The 20,523-nt window shown below is 32.1% G+C and overlaps 3 protein-coding genes and 1 long non-coding RNA gene across 4 annotated transcripts; 2 read left to right on the forward strand and 2 right to left on the reverse strand.

Moving 5' to 3' along the window:
* Positions 1-328: 328 nt before the first annotated feature.
* Myt1 lies at positions 329-5,655 on the forward strand. The gene is made up of 7 exons (XM_966164.4): positions 329-542; positions 638-755; positions 838-1,328; positions 3,949-4,156; positions 4,207-4,352; positions 4,405-4,502; positions 4,982-5,655. The coding sequence occupies exons 1-7, from the start codon at positions 477-479 to the stop codon at positions 5,052-5,054; spliced, it is 1,200 nt and encodes a 399-aa protein (XP_971257.1). The 5' UTR covers positions 329-476; the 3' UTR covers positions 5,055-5,655.
* A 4,001-nt stretch (positions 5,656-9,656) lies between these two features.
* LOC135267283 (uncharacterized) lies at positions 9,657-11,086 on the forward strand. Its single transcript, XR_010335692.1, has 2 exons — positions 9,657-9,798; positions 9,852-11,086. It is a non-coding gene; the product is annotated as an uncharacterized LOC135267283 (long non-coding RNA).
* Atp6v0b (ATPase, H+ transporting, lysosomal 21kDa, V0 subunit b) lies at positions 10,964-11,925 on the reverse strand. Its single transcript, NM_001167754.1, is given in 5 exon segments — positions 10,964-11,085; positions 11,138-11,519; positions 11,558-11,641; positions 11,686-11,734; positions 11,779-11,925. Coding segments are annotated over 5 exon segments (600 nt in total). The 5' UTR covers positions 11,840-11,925; the 3' UTR covers positions 10,964-11,061.
* A 65-nt stretch (positions 11,926-11,990) lies between these two features.
* LOC660024 (hormone receptor in 78-like protein) lies at positions 11,991-19,969 on the reverse strand. Its single transcript, XM_001813078.4, has 4 exons — positions 19,484-19,969; positions 19,248-19,436; positions 15,167-15,956; positions 11,991-12,554 (listed from the first exon to the last, which is right to left on the reverse strand). The coding sequence occupies exons 1-4, from the start codon at positions 19,779-19,781 to the stop codon at positions 12,362-12,364; spliced, it is 1,470 nt and encodes a 489-aa protein (XP_001813130.1). The 5' UTR covers positions 19,782-19,969; the 3' UTR covers positions 11,991-12,361.
* Positions 19,970-20,523: the final 554 nt, after the last annotated feature.

Consider the following 20,523-nt stretch of genomic DNA (forward strand, 5'->3'; position numbering starts at 1 on the left):
AGGAAGTTCAATTTTGGTGCCGGTGCCTCCGCCTATGGCTTGCCACGTCTCCGGATGTTCCGTCAAAAAAATCACTTAAAACCGGATCGTCATTTGCAAATTTACTCCAGAGAAATGCAAAACAACCAAGTCCTTTACGCCATTCTCTTAATTCCTCTAAAAAATCATTATTTATTTGAAAAAAGTAAACATTAGTCAACAATTTGCGCGCGCCGCTGGTACCAGACAATGATGGCCGGCCGACCTCGCCCCTGATTGGCTGAAACGCGATTTTCCGTTAAGTTTGAAACCAATGGGCCTCATCTTAATTAAATTTAAAAAACTTTCCCAAGAAAATTGTTCGCCATTGGGACGTGTTGCATGTTGGCATTTATGTGATTGTTATTAGAGTTTGTTGTAATTATTGGTGATAAATGAAAGACCCGGATAGCGTGTATTGAAGTGTTGGTGTTGGTGTTGGTGTGTTCAGTGACAACATGGATACGCGTAAAAGGGGATTGAGGTCTGCGCCCCCCAAGGGGCCCGAGTACGCAACGAAGAGGGTGAGTACCCGGAGAGTGTCTAGCATTGAGTTCAGACATTTGGGCATTAAGTTCGATTGTGTTTTACTGTTTTGCTAAAGTTAGGTTATGTTTAGGATGTCGGAGGACGTAGGAGTTTGCCCCCGTGTCCTAAAGTTAACAGGCGGATGAACCGCATGAGCTTATTTGAGGAGCAGAAAAGTTGTGCCAAGCCAGTCTTTTTCAACCACCAAAGTAAGAATTTTGCTGGATTTCATCCCTTTTCAGTTTTCGTCAAATATTGTGCCAGAACTTGGAACAAGACCGTTTTTTTTAGTAAGTTTGAGCCCGTTGTACGACCCCGCCAAGGACTTGTGCTACTTCGACCAAATTTACACCAAGGAGTCTGTAATTGGGGAAGGTTCGTTTGGGGTTGTTTTCAAAGTGAAGTCGGAACAAGACGATAAGTTTTACGCCGTGAAGGAGTTCAAGTCGTGTCATGCCTTGCACTACGGTTACGCCGAAGTGGAGAATTACGAGAAAATTGGGGAGCACGACAATTGTGTGAAATTTATTATGGCTTGGGAAGAGCTTAAAATCGTCCACATTCAGATGGAATACTGCGATTTGAGTTTAGCCCAATATGCGGCTCTCACACACAAAATTGGAGAGTCGCAACTCTGGGAAATACTCTACGACATGCTGAAAGCGCTTGACTATTTGCACCGGAAAAACTTGATTCATCTTGATGTCAAACCAGGGAACATCATGATGAGTCAGGGGTTCTACAAACTGGCCGACTTTGGCCTCCTTGTTGATTTAAATAGAGTGAGTACTGTTGTGCCCTTCGGCTCTCTCAAGCAAAAACACAGTAACCAACAATTTTTTTTAATGAGTTGCATGATTAAGAACTTGGGGTTAAGTAATTTTAATACAAGAATAATTTACAACAAAAACAGTTACTCTAAAACAAATGATAATGTAGCTATTTAAATGTTAAAACCTCTTTGTTATTGTTTAGTTGTCGCTGGTCAAGGGACCCAGTTAAGACATTTTGTCGCTGATGTCGCGAAAATGCCCGCATACTCAACCGTTGCGACAACTTTTACGGAAAGTTCTTGATTCAATTTAGAATTTTCTCCAAATTTTTTCCCATGGTAAAATAGAGTTTTTTTTTACATATTTTGCCTTACTTGTAAGCGTAGATTTATTTAAATACTCATTAGCAATTATTTGTCTAAAACAAATTAAATTAATAATGAATTTTTTTTTCATAAACCGTAACAACAATCCCATATTCTTTTTCCCAACGTAAAAACAGTATCTACAAAATATCTTTTAGAGACGGTCGATTGTACTCCATTTGTTCATGTAAAAGTAACTCATATGGGTGTAAAAAAACATATTTTTATATTTTATAATTTGATCGTCAGAAAATACATTCACCAAATAATACCTATAACTTTTAGTTAAATTTGCTATATCTCTGTCTTGGGTTATTGCATAAATTTACCTTGTAAATGATAATATTTTTACTATTGTACTTAATTAATGAGTAGTAACAAAATGATAAGTAATAATTCCGATTTTGATCAGTATAAAATAATAAATAATCAGTATTTAATTAATTATTTATAATTACTGTAATAATAATTAATTAATTATTATTTACCGCGCATTTATTATTTTTACTGTGCATTTATTATTTATTCTTAATTAATTGCTTTTGTACTGAAAACTGAAATTTTATTTACTTTATTTTAAGTAGTAGCTTTTGTAAAAACTGAAAATCGTAGTATATAAATTTTTCACTATATTTTTGATACTTTAATACTCATGTCTTAAATTGCTCAAAAAACGATATTTTTAAGTTAAACGATATAGGTAAAGAGTAAGTCGTTCAAAGAGACTTTAAAAGTAATTTTTGGATCTAGTGAATAATTAACTAAAAAGCCGATACTGCGTTTTAGCTTGGGACAGCCGGCTTTCTTTGCGTTATAAACTATAATTTAATTAAACCTAGGACAATATAGTACGATTAAGACTAGACCATGAGTTCTAGAAAAATAATAATCTTCCATTATTTTAACAGCAAATACTGCTTTCTGCGTAATTATTAATTTCTGAGTTATACTAAAAAATACTTTTAGCAGATACGATTTGTGTATGGAAGTTTTGCGAATCTTTTAGAGAGGAAATAAAATTTTTAAGTTTACTTTCACAATATATTATTATACTGTGTGTAAGTAAACTTAAAATTTTTAAGTTATAATTTGCACTTAATAATTATGGATCATCTCCAATCGTTTGTGAATCTTTATTACTTTTGCAGTTTTTTTTTCTATCTTGTTCGATTCATTCGTTTATTTATCGGACTTTATCGAAGAACGATAAAAATAAATATCAAAAGCTAATAATAGTGCAATGCACCGGAACGTAGGATAAAAAAATGTAATTCAGGAATCTTATGGCGTATTAAACTATTTTTGTTGTTAAAACTTTTTCATAGTTACGGATATGAAACGACGTACAAATAAAACCTTCCCGTCCTTGATAGTTCCGTTAATGTCGCCAGAGAGCGCGGCTGTTCCATTAACGTCTTAAGTTTTCAGAGCAATGAATTTAAAAAAAAATGGTATTTGTATAACGGTTAATACATAGCAAACAAAAAAATACAGACAGATAAAGTATTAAATTCTCAATAGAAAGACGTAAACGTAATGCAAAAATTTTATCGTAAACTATACTTAAAAAAATTGTAAACTTTACCAATTTGTAGTCTGTCCCATATTTTTCAAAACGCTGCAAATACGGTTACAGGTGCAAGGAAAACGTTAGGAAGAAAGTTGTAGAGAATGAAATTTCCTACAAAAAGTTCGGAAGACCATATCCCTATCTTCAACCATCTAGGCCCCAAAGGATTAATTTTGCCAGTAGTCAAATAATTTATACCTCAACCGTTGAAGATAGAAATATGATGTCAAGGACTTTATAGGAAATTTAATTCTCTGAAACATCGTTCCTTACACTGTACCTTTAATCTTAATCGCAGCGTTCGCAAAAATATAAGGTGGAACGCAAATTGATAATCCTTGCGCACCGTCGTACATTTATCAAAACGCTGGGAATACGGTTGAAGATACAAAAAAATGTAAGAAACAAAGTTATATAGGATTAAATTTCCTATAAAAAAGTCCGCGACACCATCATTCTGTCTTGTACAGTTTAGGTTTAAATCAACTTTCTATTACTTGACCACCGGTAAAATGAAACGAATGCGTCACTTGAGCGTCATTTAATGTCTTTGGGGCCTTAACCGCTTTATGATAGAGATATGATCGTAAGGAATTTTTTTTGAAAGAAATTTAATTCTCTACAAATTTCTTCCTAACATATTTTGCTATCAGTTTTTATTATTAGTTAGTAATTAATAACTTATTGTTTGCAGCATGACGGTAAGAAAATTTCAACAATTTCTGACGGAGACGCCAAATACCTGGCCTGTGAGGTTCTGGACGGCATCTACACGTATTCTTGCGACATTTTTGGCTTGGGAATAAGTCTTTTGGAGCTGGCAACAAACATAGAGTTGCCCGAATTCGGGCCTTTGTGGCACCAGATCCGCAAGCAATACCTCCCTGCGCCTTTCTACGATGGTATTTTTGCATAATTATAGTCTTGATTGTGTTACTCAATTTTTTATTAGGGGTCACTAAGTCATTCGCCGAAACCATTGAAAAAATGATGGCGAAAATCCACTGGCAGCGGCCACAAGCGTCCAAACTTCTCAAGAGTACGCATTTGAAAAAAATCCAAAAACAGGATTCAAAGCAACCTAGGAATATTTATTATGTAAGTGGTTTCGTATATGTTTCTATGTGCTAAGTTGTTGGTACAATTGCAGGAAGAGTTACCGCGTGAACCTTGCATTATTATCAACAAATACAATAATAATAATAATGTTGAGACACCGCCGAAGACACACGAGAAAAGTCACAACTTGTAAGTGAATATCCTGTCCCAAGTCTTTTAGCAAAAGTAAACATTTTATAGTTGGTTAAAAAAAATAATAAATTATTACAAATCGCATAATATAAAAAATTATTCTTCCATAAAATAACTTATTGGTAGCAGAAAAGCTTCTGTCGTCTAAAAATGAAATGAAAAAACCTCTTGGTCATTTTATTTTTTTATTAAAAATAGTACACATTTTTTTATATATTTTTTGGCTAATGTATACTTGTGATGTTGTATTCTTTATGTCATTTGAACGTTATTTTTTTTATAAATACATTAAAACTTTTAGTTTTTTAGTCATTAAAACTCGCTTACAAATGTTTAAAACTATATAAGAACTAGTTTGTGAGGTTTTAGGAAATAGCATCAAATTGTAGTGTGTTTAATTCAATATTTTTTACTCAACTGGAAACAGTTACTTTTGCTAGGGCCAAAAGACAGCTCGCTGACCCAGTTTTTTTCAGGAGTTCGTGTCGGGACTTACATGGGAGTATTTCACCAAATCGTCGATTATGTAGGGAAAAGCTGGCCTTTTAAAAAGATTTAATAATCATTAAGCAGTTGTGATATTTCAATAGTACTTAAGAATAGCGGGCCAAAAGACTGAGGATACTGTTCGAAGGTTCAAGTATTATTGTTTGGCGTTTAGTTTCATTGTGCGTTTTTCGGCGATTGATTTTTGGCAACTTTCTTATCAGGTAGTGTTGAACAATGTATTGTGCGTTAATTTGTTCTTTACAAAAGTTTCTTATAAAAATTATGCAATACTTATGTGATGTAGTTAACTGTTGTGATTGGGACTTAATGGATGATGTAATTAAAAATAATTGTTTACTTAACGTTCTTCCTAACACCATTAAGTCTTGTTATTATAGATTTGAATGAATAGTTTTTGCAATTTTATTGTAATGTTTCATAAAAAGCGCCACTTGTTGGCGTTTGTAATTTGTGATTATAATTCTATTCATGTTTCTGAATTGTTACATTTTAAGAGAGTTTATTAAGTTTTTGCTTCAGGGGTTATTACTCGTTACACAGTACTTTGTTTCCAGTTTAATAAAACGAAATAATAATCATAAATGTATTTGACTGGCCAAACTACAACAAAGCAATAACAATTAAATTATTACAATCATAACTCGTAATTAATTTAAACACGCCTCCTCTAACCCGTTGATCCCTTTGACGTCTAAAAACCGCAAAATTATAAACAAGACAACAAAAAAACACCAAAAACTTCACTATGCAGATATTGACGGTATGTATAAAGATCTAGTCAGAAAAACATAAGCTATGGTTAAAGAAAAAGTATATCCACAGACAAAACGTAACAATTGGTGGAATAAAGCATCTGAAAAACTGAAAAAAAGAAGCTAGAGGTAAACTAAAAGGAGTAGGTACAAGAAAAGTGTGAAGAAAGAAAAAAACAGCAAGCAGAAGAAGAGGTAAATAAAATAAACGAAAATATAACTATGGAAAAATCAAAACATCACTTTATGAAACATACAAAAGAAGAAATAGAAAAACAGATTAGAAATGTAAAAATGTAAATGTAGATAAAACAAAAATGGTGGTGTTTGGAAAGAAAATTGGACAGGAAAAAGAGAATGAATGACAATGGGAAGGGAAAAAATATAGAACAGGTGAAAGAGTTGAAGTATTAGGGTTGTGTAATAAATTTGGTAAAAATTTCAAGAGAAGAATGATGATGATAGCTTGGTGAAAAGCATTGTAATGTATGGAGCAGAAGAATACGCAGAGGTCGAACGGGTGCAAGATAAGTATATAAAATGGGTGATAGGGCTAAATCAACAAACGCCGGGGTACATAGGAAGAGAGATAAATTAAGTGTGAAACCAGGAAAAAAATGAGATTTGAAGAGAAATTAAAAATTCGGAGTGAATGCAGAATTCTGTAACAGTGTTGTGCAGAAATCAAAAACCAAATGAAAATGTTATATGATAAAAACGAGAAAGGAAAAGAATCGATGAAAGAAGAATAAAAAAGTGTAAATATCCATAATTAGAATATTAAATAATTTTAATTAGGACTGTAAAGCCAAATAGGCCATAAAGACATCTTAGTAGTAATAGCGGGCCAAAAGACTGAGGATACGTTTGAAGGTATTATTATTTGGCGTTTAGTTTCATTATGCGTTTTTCGGTCGATTGATTTTTTGGAAACTTTCTTATCAGATAGTGTTGAACAATGTATTGTGCGTTAATTTGTTCTTTACAAAAGTTTCTTATAAAAATTATGCAATACTTATGGGATGTAGTTAACTGTTGTGATTGGGACTTAATGGATGATGTAATTAAAAATAATTGTTTACTTAACGTTCTTCCTAACACCATTAAGTCTTGTGATTATAGATTTGAATGAATAGTTTTTGCAATTTTATTGTAATGTTTCGTAAAAAGCGCCACTTGTTGACGTTTGTAATTTGTGATTATAAATCTATTCATGTTTCTGAATTGTTACATTTTAAGAGAGTTATTACGTTCTTGCATCAGGGGTTATTATTACTCGTACAAAGTACTCTGTTTCCAGTTTAATAAAACAAAATAATAATCATAAATGTATTTGACTCGCCAACTACAACAAAGCAATTATATTATTACACCCGTTGATCTCTTCGACATCTAAAAACCGCAAAATATTTGACAAAACAACAAAAAAACACCGAAAACTTCACTATGCAGATATTGACGGTATGTATAAGCTAGTCAGAAGGGCACAAGCAGCTATGGTTAAAGAAAAAGTATATACACAGACAAAACGTAAGAGTTGGAATAAAAAATGTGAAAAACAAAAAAAGAAGCTAGAGATGAACTACAAAATAGAAAAAAGGAGTACGTACAAAAACAAACAGAAATTATTAAAGCAAAACTGTTAAAGTCTCCATTATATTGTATTAACAATGTCAGTCATGTTCTATCATAGTAAATTGTCTTATTGTTTTATCCATTGTAACGTACCATTTTGTAATATGTAACTTGTAATTTGCATTTACTAGTTTCATTTTATTCTATTTTACTAGTTACTTTATTTCGATGTAATTAATGATTATGCTTGTGAACTGTGTATCACTTTAAGGCAAATAAATCATTATTAGTATTATATCTGGAAGTAAGAAAACGGTATAAGAAAAAGTGTGAAAAAAAAACAGCAAGAAGATGAGGTAAACAAAATAAAGGAAGTTAGAACAGAATCAGAAGTGTGGAAATTTGTAAATAAAGAAAGAAAAGGTAAAGACAAAAGAAACGAAAATATAAGTATGGAAAAATCGAAAGATAACTTTATGGAACTTACAAAAAAAGAATACATTTTAAAAGAGTTTACTAAGTTTCTGCTTCAGGGGTTATGATACTCATTAGTCATTCATTACACAGTACTTCGTTTACAGTTCAGTAAAACTAAATAGTAATCATAAATATATTTGACTGGTCAAACTACAACAAAGCAATTATATTATTACACCCGTTGATCTCTTCGACATCTAAAAACCGCAAAATATTTGACAAAACAACAAAAAACACCAAAAACTTTACTATGCAGATATTGACGGTATGTATAAGCTAGTCAGAAACTCACAAGCAGCTATGGTTAAAGAAAAAGTATATACACAGACAAAACGTAAGAGTTCGAATAAAAAATGTGAAAAACAAAAAAAGAAGCTAGAGATAAACTAAAAGAATAGAAAAAAAGGGTACGTACAAAAACAAACACAAATTATTAAAGCAAAACTGTTAAAGTCTCCATGATATTGTATTAACAATGTCAACAAGTTCTATCATAGTAAATTGTGTTGTTGTTTTATCCATTGTAACGTACCATTTTGTAATATGTAACTTGTAATTTGCATATACTAGTTTCATTTCATTCTATTTTACTACTTACTTTATTTCGATGTAATTAATGACGATGCTTGTGAACTGTGTATTACTTTAAGGCAAATAAATCATTATTAGTATTATATCTGGAAGTAAGAAAACGGTATAAGAGAAAGTGTGAAAAAAAAAACAGCAAGAAGAAGATGAGGTAAACAAAATAAGGGAAATTAGAACAGAATCAGAAGTGTGGAAATTTGTAAATAAAGAAAGAAAAGGTAAAGAGAAAATAAACGAAAATATAAGTATGGAAAAATCGAAAGATAACTTTATGGAACTTACAAAAAAAGAATACATTTTAAAAGAGTTTACCAAGTTTCTGCTTCAGGAGTTATTATACTCATTAGTCATTCATTACACAGTATTTTGTTTCCAGTTCAGTAAAACCAAATGGTAATCATAAATGTATTTGACTGGTCAAACTACAACAAAGCAATTATATTATTACACCCGTTGATCTCTTCGACATCTAAAAACCGCAAAATATTTGAAAAACAACAAAAAAACACCAAAAACTTCACTATGCAGATATTGACGGTATGTATAAGCTAGTCAGAAAGGCACAAGCAGCTATGGTATATACACAGACAAAACGTAAGAGTTCGAATAAAAAATGTGAAAAACAAAAAAAGAAGCTAGAGATAAACTAAAAGAATAGAAAAAAAGGGTACGTACAAAAACAAACACAAATTATTAAAGCAAAACTGTTAAAGTCTCCATGATATTGTATTAACAATGTCAACAAGTTCTATCATAGTAAATTGTGTTGTTGTTTTATCCATTGTAACGTACCATTTTGTAATATGTAACTTGTAATTTGCATTTACTAGTTTCATTTCATTCTATGTTACTACTTACTTTATTTCGATGTAATTAATGACTATGCTTGTGAACTGTGTATCACTTTAATAATAATAATAATAATAATAATGTTTATTAATGTTTAAAGACTACACTGGTCATAACACAAGTCAATAAGAGGGCTTACCAAGAGCATAAATGACATAAAATACAATCATCATACATTATATATATATATATATATATATATATATATATATATATATATATATATATATGTTATACAAAGTTAATACATAACATCACATTTAAAATCATTAAAATACTCATCATCTGAGTAAAAAGCTTTTTTACAGAGGTATCTTTTTATAACCTTTTTAAATTTATTTGTCTTTAGCTTAGCAATATCATCAGGCAACGCATTAAAAAAATTTATTCCTAGGTTTTCGGAGCTTTTTAAGCGAACACTGTGTAGGCAAATTTTATCTCTGTGACGTGTACTATATTCGTGAATGTTACTATGTGATTTAAAATTCTCTATGTTAGATTTTATATAATTTAAACACTGATAAATATACATACAAGGAACAGTAAGTATATTAAAATTCCTGAAAACATATTTGCAGTCTTCTCTACATTTTAGACCTCCTACTATACGGATAGCTCGACGTTGTAATCTGAAAATTGTAGAAATGGAAGCAGAATGACCCCATACTAATAGTCCATAACTGATGTGACACTGGCATAATGAATAAAATGCAGTTTTTAGAGTTTTAGGAGGAACTTGATCTTTTAAATTGCGAAGTGCAAAAATACCACTACAAAGTAATTTTGCAACCTTTTCTGAATGTGTATTAAACCTCAATGAGGAGTCAAGAAAGATTCCTAAAAATTTTGTAGATCCTTCCACAAAATCTATTTTTTTCTTTAATGAAAAAACCAATGTATTTGTTTTATTTTTGTTTAATGTTAATTTACTGGATTCGAACCAAGACAAAGCCTTTGACTGTGCATCATCTACGATTTTTAACGCTGTAGACAGATTTTCGTTTTTTTCCATTAGAGTTGTATCATCTGCAAAATGTATACTTTTATTTCCCATGTATGAAGAAAAATCATTTATATAAATAATAAAAAGAAGTGGCCCGAGTACAGAGCCTTGGGGCACTCCTAATTCAACACGATTTTTGCCTGAGTCAATTCCTTTGTGTCTTACAAGCTGTGATCTGTTGCTTAAAAATGATGCTATCATTTTACAACTACTAGGTAGCAAGTTATAAAAATATAATTTTCGTAATAAAATGTGGTGATGAACGCAGTCAAAAGCCTTGGAGAGGTCAAGAAAAGTTCCTATACCATAGCTTCCTTCTTCCAAACAATCTGTCATATATTTTACAAATTTGGTAACTGCACTAATTGTATTTCGGCCCTGTCTAAGGCAAATAAATCATTATTAGTATTATATTTGGAAGTAAGAAAACGGTATAAGAAAAAGTGTGAAAAAAAAGCAAGAAGATGAGGTAAACAAAATAAAGGAAGTTAGAACAGAATCAGAAGTGGAAATTTGTAAATAAAGAAAGAAAAGGTAAAGACAAAAAAAAAACGAAAATATAAGTATGGAAAAATCGAAAGATAACTTTATGGAACTTACAAAAAAGAATACATTTTAAAAGAGTTTACTAAGTTTCTGTTTCAGGGGTTATTATAGTCATTATTCATTACACAGTACTTTGTTTCCAGTTCAGTAAAACCAAATAGTAATCATAAATGTATTTGACTGGTCAAACTACAACAAATCAATAACAATTAAATTATTACAATCATAACTCGTAACTAATTTCCACACGTCTCCTCTAACCCATCGATCCCTTCGACGTCTGAAAACCGCAAAATTATTAAACAAAACAAGAAAAATTACCAAAAACTCACCAAATAAACCCCCACGATAAGCCCGAACAGACCAATCGCACTGCCAAAAATCTCAATAATCAGGATTTTGACGAAGAGTGAGGCGTTGGCGGCGTCCGCAATCGCCGCCCCCGAGCCCACAACCCCGACACAGAGCCCGCAGAACAAATTGACCCAACCGACGGTGACCCCAGCCGCGAAAATAATGTAAGCCCCCAACAGATTATCCGCCGGTTTGACCGCAGAGGTCATTACTTGGAAATTACTCGACAGGACGATGGCCGTGATAAGGCCGTAAATGGCCACGGCTTCGCAGAAAATAATCGAAATCAGATTCTTCGTCTTGATCCGGGGGGCCTTCACCCCTGCACCTACAATGCTCACACCCGTGGTGTGAATGCCGCTAAAAGGGGGTTATTTTGGCTTGTCAGGGGGGCTTACCCGGCGGCTCCCACGACCGAGAGGGACACTGCGAAGCCGATCCCTGTGGAGGCCCACATGTAGGGCGAAACGTTTTCCAGAAACCTGACAAGAGGGGTTGTAGCAAAGTTTTAAGGGCGGATACGTACCATGCGAAGCTGATCTGTTCCCCTTTTCCCGTCAGGACGTAGTAAAGGGCTGCGGAAAGTTAATCACATGACTCGAACCCACCTTTTACTCACCTAGGATTGTGAGGGCTGTGGTGCCCAGGACGGAGCCCGTGTACGTGAGGGTGTATCTCATTTTGCGCTAAGTGCTCTAAGTTAGTTTAGTTGATTTTAAAAAAGTATTTTTTTGGGTTATTGCGGGAGCATTGTTTTTTGGGGACTGGGAGCAAGACTTGTGATCGCGATTAGATAAGCGTTATCTTTATTGTGGCGGTGATACGTCAGAGTGTGAAGAAAGTAACTTACTTTATTATATCATCCAAAAATACATATTTAAGTATATTGTCTAGATTGCAAGGCACAAACCTACGTTTATCACATCATAACAAGTGCATTGCACCAATACCGCATACATCGAACTACTCTACCACTAGTATAAATAATAGAAATATTAAGTATACAAAACAGTGTGGACAATCACAATTTGAAGGCGCCAAATGCAAGCAACGATTTGGAATGGAAATACTTTCAGCCTCAATTATCCACACCGTGAATCATGAATAAATATATAACGAGAGCATTTGTTATAAAAATAATTAATCTAGGTATAAATAGATCACGAAAAAACACCAAGACGCTCCCTCAGGAACATTGCACGTTATTTACACATAAAATCGTCGATTTGCTCGGATTTGACGTGTCGGTTGCCCGGAGTGGGCATCCCATTGCCCATACGCAAAATGTAAGGTATAACGCTGTCGATTTGCACTTGCCCGATCAAGCCGGCAAAGAACAACTCTTCAAGGACTAGGGGCTCCAGCCCACGGAGCGGCGGAAGACGCAACAGCAACCTGAAACAATAAAACACCTTTTTCGAAAAAACCAAAATCAAGTTTCAAAAAATTCAAAAATTATTTTAGCGATTTTTATGCATGTTTTGAGACTATTTATAATCAATATTTAATTCAAAATTAACTAAATCATAGGCTAACATACAAGAATTTCGGTGATTTATTAGCCAGCTTTAGTGAAAATTTTCGGGGACAAATTGGAAACATAATATCATCCCTTTAGACTAGTTTTGCCCAAATTTTGCAAAATAATAATGTTGCTTATTTTAAATCGTGCTAAATGATTCTAAAACGACAAAAATAAGACATTCTGGACTAATAATTTTCAGTCTGTTTTATTGAAACCTCACAAAGGGGATTAACAATTTAGTTAGAAAACGTGTGTTTCGAATCTTAATTTAATAATAATGATAATTTTTAAGCGTTTTTTGACAAGAACTTGCAAAGTACAAAAACAAATAAATCAAACAATACAAGCTAAAATAAGATAAGTTTCGGTCTATTTTGGTAATTTATCCGCCAGTTTTCCGAAACAACTTGGGCTCAAAGGCTCGGAAAAGGCAAAAACAATGTAATTAAAGACTTAATTTATTAATTTTTTAAACTGTTTTAGCAAAATCTCACACAAAAACTGACAATTTACTTCGAAAACGTGTTTAGAGTTTTGGAAAAAAATAAAAATAACGCAATTTTTTGTTTTTCTGCTAATTGTAGATCAAGTTTAACTCAAAAACAAACTAAGTCGAGCGAAACAAGTTAATATACCTAAATTTTTTGAAAAGAAAACTTAGAAAAATTAAACTATTTTTTCAAAAAATACATTTTTTTATTCACTTTGTTTTTTTAATAATAATAATAATAATAATAATATGTTTATTAGTGGCAAACATATACATTTCATACACAAGTCGACCGATGCAAGTTAAAATAATATCAACCAGCTTTAGCAAAATTTTTCGAAAAAAAAATTGGAAAAATCAAACCATTTTCCAAAAAAAAACAACGAAATAAATCAAGTGGGACAAGTTAAAGTATCATAAATTTTCGTCGAATTTGGTGAGTTTTCACAAATTTTTTCGAAAAAAAACTTGGTACAAAGGGCCAAAATAACATCATTCCTTCGCCAACTTAAATAAATTTTCGGCTTGTTTTTAACGAAATTTTGCAAAATAATTGTGTTGCTTGTCATGAAACGTCCTAAAAGGCCCAGAAAGAGCAAAAATAATGTAGTCCTCGACTTTATTCGCTAACTTCTTAATATGTTTTAACGAAATCTCACAAAAAAACTGACAATTTAATTCGAAAACGTGCTTGGAGTCTTGGAAAAAGTAAAAATAACGCAATTTTTTGTTGTTCTGGCTTATTTCAAATGAAGTTTTACTCAAAAACAAGCTAAGTCGGCCGAAACAAGTTAAAATAATATCAACCAGCTTTAGCAATATTTTTCGAAAAAAAATTGTTGGAAAAATCAAACCATTTTCCAAAAAAAAAACAACGAAATAAATCAAACATAAATTTTCGTCGAATTTGGTGAGTTTTCACACAATTTTTCAAAAAAAACTTGGGACCAAAGAGCAAAAAAAAAAAAAATTACCAAATGGCCACTTTATTCTAATAATAAGATAAAAAATAAGTAAATCAAATTGAGTATCATTGTAACCACCGGTAGAATAAACTTCTATTCGTATCTACAGAATAAGCAACAACATTATTTACACCTATAAGAAAAAATAACATAATTTCGGACTAATTTAGTGAGTTTTCAGGCAATTTAAAGAAAACGTAGTACAAAAGGGCAAAAATAACATCATTCCTTCGCCAAGTTTGATAACTTTTCGGCTTGTTTTGAACGAAATTTTACGAAATAATTGTGCTGCTTGTTCTGAAACGTCCTAAAAGGCTCGAAAAAAATCAAAGATAATGTAGTTATCGACTTAATTTGCTAGTTTTTCAACCTCTCCAAGCAAAATCTCAAAAAAAAAACTGTCAATTTACTTTAAATGTGTGGCGTTTTATAAAGAGTAAAAATAATCAATGTTACATTTCTCCAACTTTTCTCAAACAAGGTAAACGAGCAAAACAAATTAAAATAACATAACCGTAGACCAGCTTTAACGGAATTTTTTGAAAAAGAAACTTATTTGAAAAATTCAAAATCAAACACCATTTCTTGCGCAAATTTAGTGATTTCACAAAGTTTTAAAAATTTAGGCCCAAAACAGGTTTGAAAGTGCGCAAAATGGTGAAAAAACGCAAAAAATCGAATTTACGATTGCGCACTGAAAAAACAAATTCGACTAAATGTTCGCTTTTTAATCACATTTTGTTTTATTTTTGGTTGTTTGTTTGACAATATCTTGCACAATAAATGAGTCTCTAAAACCAACTTAAAAGAACATCAATTTTGAGTGATTTTTCCAAATCAGCTTTAGCCAAATTTTGAAAAAAAAAATTGTTGAATATTTTTAAACCAAAACAGTTAAAAGTATGTAGTTTCAAAACCATAGAAACAAATAAAAGTGTCTTTTTTTCTTATGATTCTTTTGTGTGTAAGACATTGTTAAAAACTGTGGTGAATACTTTAATTTCAATAAAATCCCTATTTTCCTTACCTGGGAAACCGGTCAACATCATCGGGAAAGCTGCTATGAACGTAGTTCTTCAAACCTTGAAACGACTTTTCCTGAAGTTTTTCCACATGTTTTTTCAATAAAACGTCAGGTTGATCGGCAGAAAACAAAGTGATGGCTTTCAAATACGCATATTCGTGTTCGTCAACATTCAACAGGTTCATAGTAGTGGCATAATCCTTCAACTTGACGATATGATCACTGACTTGTTTCACTTTAGTCGCCGACATTTTATCCTGCGCTATTAAAGTATGCAAGTGACTTATAAGCGCCGAGAGAATCGTCGAAAGAGACAAAGTTTGCGAGCACTGCGCTAGCCCCAAAGTAAACAGCTCGGCCCAGCAGCCCCTCAGGAGCGTAATCTGCGTCTCGGTGGACAAGTACTGAAACGCAGGGATGTTTCGCGTCCAATGAATGGAGAGAAATAGCAAACGGGAGCCGCTTTCGCAGATGTAGTGGATGTTTAAGTAAGGGGGCACAGGGCCGGGGATCTGGAGGTTGAAACTGATGTGTTGCTCGCTGAGGATGGGGCCGTCGTAGTCGTAGCATTTCTCCTCGGAGGAGGCCAACGAGGAGAGGTCGGAACCGTTGAGACACTGGACTCGAGCCATTGTGTCCAACGCTTTCGAAATTAATTGCTTGTCGCGGGCCATTATTAAAGCATCACTTAGCTCACCGGCGCCCGTGTTTGTACTGTCCATGGAAACGTCATCTTCGATACTTGCCTGGCTTGGGGACAAGTGGTAAGGAAGCTCCGACGAGCCGCTACTGCCTGGAAATAAATGAAGGCTCTGGTATTCTGGATTAAAACTAACATAACAAGTATCATTATTATTGTTTAGAATTTTTAGCACAAAAAAACCCGAAGCTTAATATTTAAGCAAATTATGCATAAAAACGCACAAAAACTTAAAATAGGTATTCTCAAAAGTTTTTCACAAACACATCAGTGTGAATGCCAAACAAAAATTAATTAACAAAAACAAAACTACGAAACGACTAATTAGTATACATTTTTAAGTTAATTTTTTATGCTTCAGATCATATTTTTTTGACTTTGGTTAGCAAAAATGACAGCTTGTAATGTTACAAATACCTGTTAAAAAAATCAACAATGTCTAAGCATGTGCAAGATAATTAAAAAACTTGAAAAATCGACAAAAAATTAAATTCTAAGAAACAAAAGAGCAACAATCGATACCGTTGCTAAAAAAAAAAAAAGTTGCTTGAAAACAATCTTCATTTTTGTGCTTAACTGAACGTTTTTTATCATCATACGAAAGTTTGTCCGACTCTTTTGAATCACTCTGTATAGTCATTAGATACTTTAAAAATGTACCTTTTCAAGAATATATTTTTTACGAAATTCTATTTAGTTTTGAGAGATATAAACTTTCTTTATGGCACCTTACTATGGCAATTTTTTGGTAAAAGATTATGCTCTAAAAATGAGCTCAATATTGTTCCTAAAGCAGTTTTTTAAAATTAAATTACTAATGTTTCGTTCCGAACTAATTACTAAGATTTTTCGAACATGGAGGAAGTGGTTGTATTCAAGCAGTAAATTAATTCGTCAAAATTTCGTACAAATGACGAAACCTATTGATATTAAACGTAAAAAAAATTCAAAAACTTGAAAATGATCAAAATTAGCATAAAAACCGTTATTTAAACGCCAAATTAGCAAATAAGCATTAAAAAATTGTTTTATTTGAAATAGAAAAGATTAATTTGCCTATATCGACAAAAAAGGTACAACTTTTTACCAAAAAGTTGAGATTATTTTGATTTGTATACAGAGTGTTCCAAAATAAAATGAAAAACAAAGTTGTTTTTTTCAATGAAGATCCCAAATTTTTGTTATACTTATGAAATCTCGACTAAATTGTTGATATAAAGCAGCCGGGACTTTCTTAAACTTATCTGTCACAGTTTTTGACTTTTGTCAATTACAGCGTCATGCATAGACCCACACAAAAATTTATAACTTCAAAGCCATTCAAGCTAATTCAATAAAATTTTTTCAGTCAATTCCTTAAGCTTTAGCACATCTTCTGCCATAAAGGCTAGCTTGGAGTCAATATCCCATCGCCTACTACGATTTTTTTTAAAACAAATTACAAATAGCAAGATTTTTTCAAATGCAACACCCTATACTTTATTGCACCGTTTCATGGCATTTTTTGAGCTTTTTATCGATATGAGGTTTATGGGGTCTACCTTGTAAAATTTGTGAGATTTTTGTAAAAGAAAAAAATTTAATAATTGTTTTCTAAAAAAAAAAAAAACGAGTAGGCCGTTGTAAAATTTAACACTTCTCTACCATTCTGAAAAGAATATCTTTGGAAAAAGTAGTAAATTAATAGAAATAGGGGTATGTCACAAAGGAAACAGTTGTAGTAGTTTTTATAAAACAAAAACAGGGAAGTAGAATTGACAGGAAACAATATAAAGCTTGAAGATTGAGCTTACTTGCCATCAAAATTTTTTATTTTGCAAAATTTCACAAATTTTAGAAAGAAGACCCCACAAATCCTATATCGACAAAAAGCTCATTAAAAATGCCATGCAATGATGCTATAACATATGGGGTGTTGCAATAGAACAGTCTATATTATTTGCATTTTTAGATTTACATAGTAGTTTTTAACACTAAATAGTTATTGGTTTGATTTTGCTAAGTTTTTAAAATAATTTGTTTTGACGAAAACACGCTTATTATTACATAAGAAAAAAACTTACATATTACATTACATATTAATATTAGAAAAGTAGGACTTTCATCACTTTAAGAAAACTTTAAAGAAAAAATTGAAACTTCAAGAATACATTTTTTTAGTTCACTTGCAATAAAAACCAAAAAAAGAAAAAGTCTGTTGCAAATTAAATAACGTAAAATTTTTAAATGGAACACCCTATTATTTATTTTTGCATCTACAAGACCTTTAAATTGTCACTCTAGAAACATTAACAGCTAAGAATCTCTCACTGATTAGTGATTAGGAATTACGCAAAAGATATTCAACTTTAAACAATAACAAAATTATTAACTATTGTTTCAGTTATCGAAAAGTGAAATTTTCAGTTAATACTAACTTTAATATTACCCTTAGGCCAAGGTAAGTGCATATTATTTTTTACTTATTTATCGCAAAGTGAGACAATTGATTTTTGTGTAGTATTTTGTGTCACAAATAATGAAAACTTTTCTGAATAAGTCATATCACTATTTTTGTGGTATTTTAGCGTTTTTATTTCAATCCACAACATTTATAGTTCCAAAATCATTGTGACATGACAAATCCAAATAATTATTTGGCATAGTCACAATTTATGCCTTCTTAAGGAATAACAAAACCAGCGACTAATTTAGTAATAAATAAAGCAAGAAAACATAATAGATATTTCTGATTTTTCAAAAGAAGTTCAGTTTTCACAAAAACATTTCATTACAAATTATTTAGTTTCATTTAACAAATTTAACTTACACTATAAGTTAAAAAACAAAATTAATGTTCTATAATTTCATATGTTAAAGATTTAAACAGTTTGGAAGTTCTAAAATTTCTGACATAATTACTTAAATAAGGGAAAGCACAATCAATAATGTGTTCAATAAGGTTTAGAAGAAATACTGCTAAGAATTCAAAGAAAAAGTTTCTCTGGATTTGTACTCATTTCGGCATTTTTTTATTGTATCTTCACAATTTCTTCAGATGAATGATGTAGCAAAAGTCACGTAAACACCTATGTAAAATTACGTATTAGCAAAAAAGTGTCTAATAAAAATACTTGCCCATTTATGGTCGAACACTAACATTTTTACCAAATAGTTCTTCAATGACCCAGTCTCCAATCTTTCAACCCATGCTTCATTCGAATTGTATCGTATTTTACATTAAATAAATTATGATTATTTCACAGTGTCCCACTTTTGAAAAACTGAACTTACTTTTGAATACATTAGTAAATCGATTGATTTTAAAAATGTTTAGCTATAAATCTAGTTTCTTATTTTACGAATAATTGAAACACACTCGAATGTTTTGTTTTATTGACTCACCAATCCGCTTGTTGAGAAACTGGAGCCCCAAGTCGCAGGGGTTGAAGGGGGCTGGGAGCAGGCCTGGCGAGTCGGTGCTCAGGTCTTTCCTTATAAAAATTTTATTTACACTGTTGGAATTGTAGCTATTTCCTATATTATTCGAGTAGTCTTTTTTGTCTATAATTGGTTTACGTTCATGTTGTACAGCTGGAAAAGCGGTGTTAGGGAGTTTATGACGGTTAAACCAGACTTACAATCACTTCTCATTCCACAAGCTAGGCATTTCTGGAGCCTACAATATTGGCACCTATTTCTGTGGTGTTTGGTAACTTCGCAGTTCTTGCTTCCTCTACACTGGTACCCGAGCTGCTTTCGTATAGACCTCTTGAAGAACCCCTTGCAGCCCTCGCAGCTGATAGCGCCGTAGTGCCTCCCCGAAGCCCTGTCCCCACAAACCACGCACAGTTCCACAGTCAGGCACAAGTTATTCGAATTGTTATTTCTAATTTTATCACTCAATATTTCCGATTTAATACTATGTTCTATATCCATTTTCCTGGCTTTGAGACACTAACGAGGCACTAGATTCACGCACTTACGGCTCGCATTGGGGTTTGGTCCAGATTTTGAAAAAACCATGCGACCTTTCCTTGCATTATAGGGGAATAATGCCTCGAACAAGGTTCATGACCTTACACCTGCTGCTGTTTTTAGGTGTAGGGACATTATTTTCCTCAGGTAGCCCGACACATTTCATCCTTGACAGCGCGCCAAGTTCGAATTGGAAAGCCAAACTTAAATTTTACTATTCCTCTTCCAGATTTTTTGGAAAATAGCATTAAGCATAAGTACAAATTTTATGCAATATTTTAAACTCACCTTAAATAAATAATTTATTGTACTTGTTAAATAAATTAAGGTTGCATTAATAAAAAACGAAACCAATATGTAATTTTGAGACAAAAAAAAATAAAATGTTTGTTAGCAGCTCAAAGTTGATGTTATTTTAAATTGTTTAGTTAGATTTAGCAAATTTTTAAACTAAATATTGTCAAAATTTAAAATAAACCGGAAAAAACAAAAAATTGCGTTATTTAACTTTTTCAAGTCTTGACATACGTTTTTGAAGTAAATTGTCAGTTTTTTTTGTGAAATTTTACTAGAACATACTGAAAAATTAGCAAATCAAGTCAAAAACTACATTGTTTTTGCTCTTTTAAGAGGTTTTATAAAAAGCAACACAATTATTTTTGCCCATTTTAAGCCTTTCAGTACGTCCCATAACCAGCAACAC

The sequence above is a fragment of the Tribolium castaneum genome, chromosome 10 (genome assembly GCF_031307605.1).
Source record: "Tribolium castaneum strain GA2 chromosome 10, icTriCast1.1, whole genome shotgun sequence".
Lineage (NCBI taxonomy): Eukaryota > Metazoa > Arthropoda > Insecta > Coleoptera > Tenebrionidae > Tribolium > Tribolium castaneum.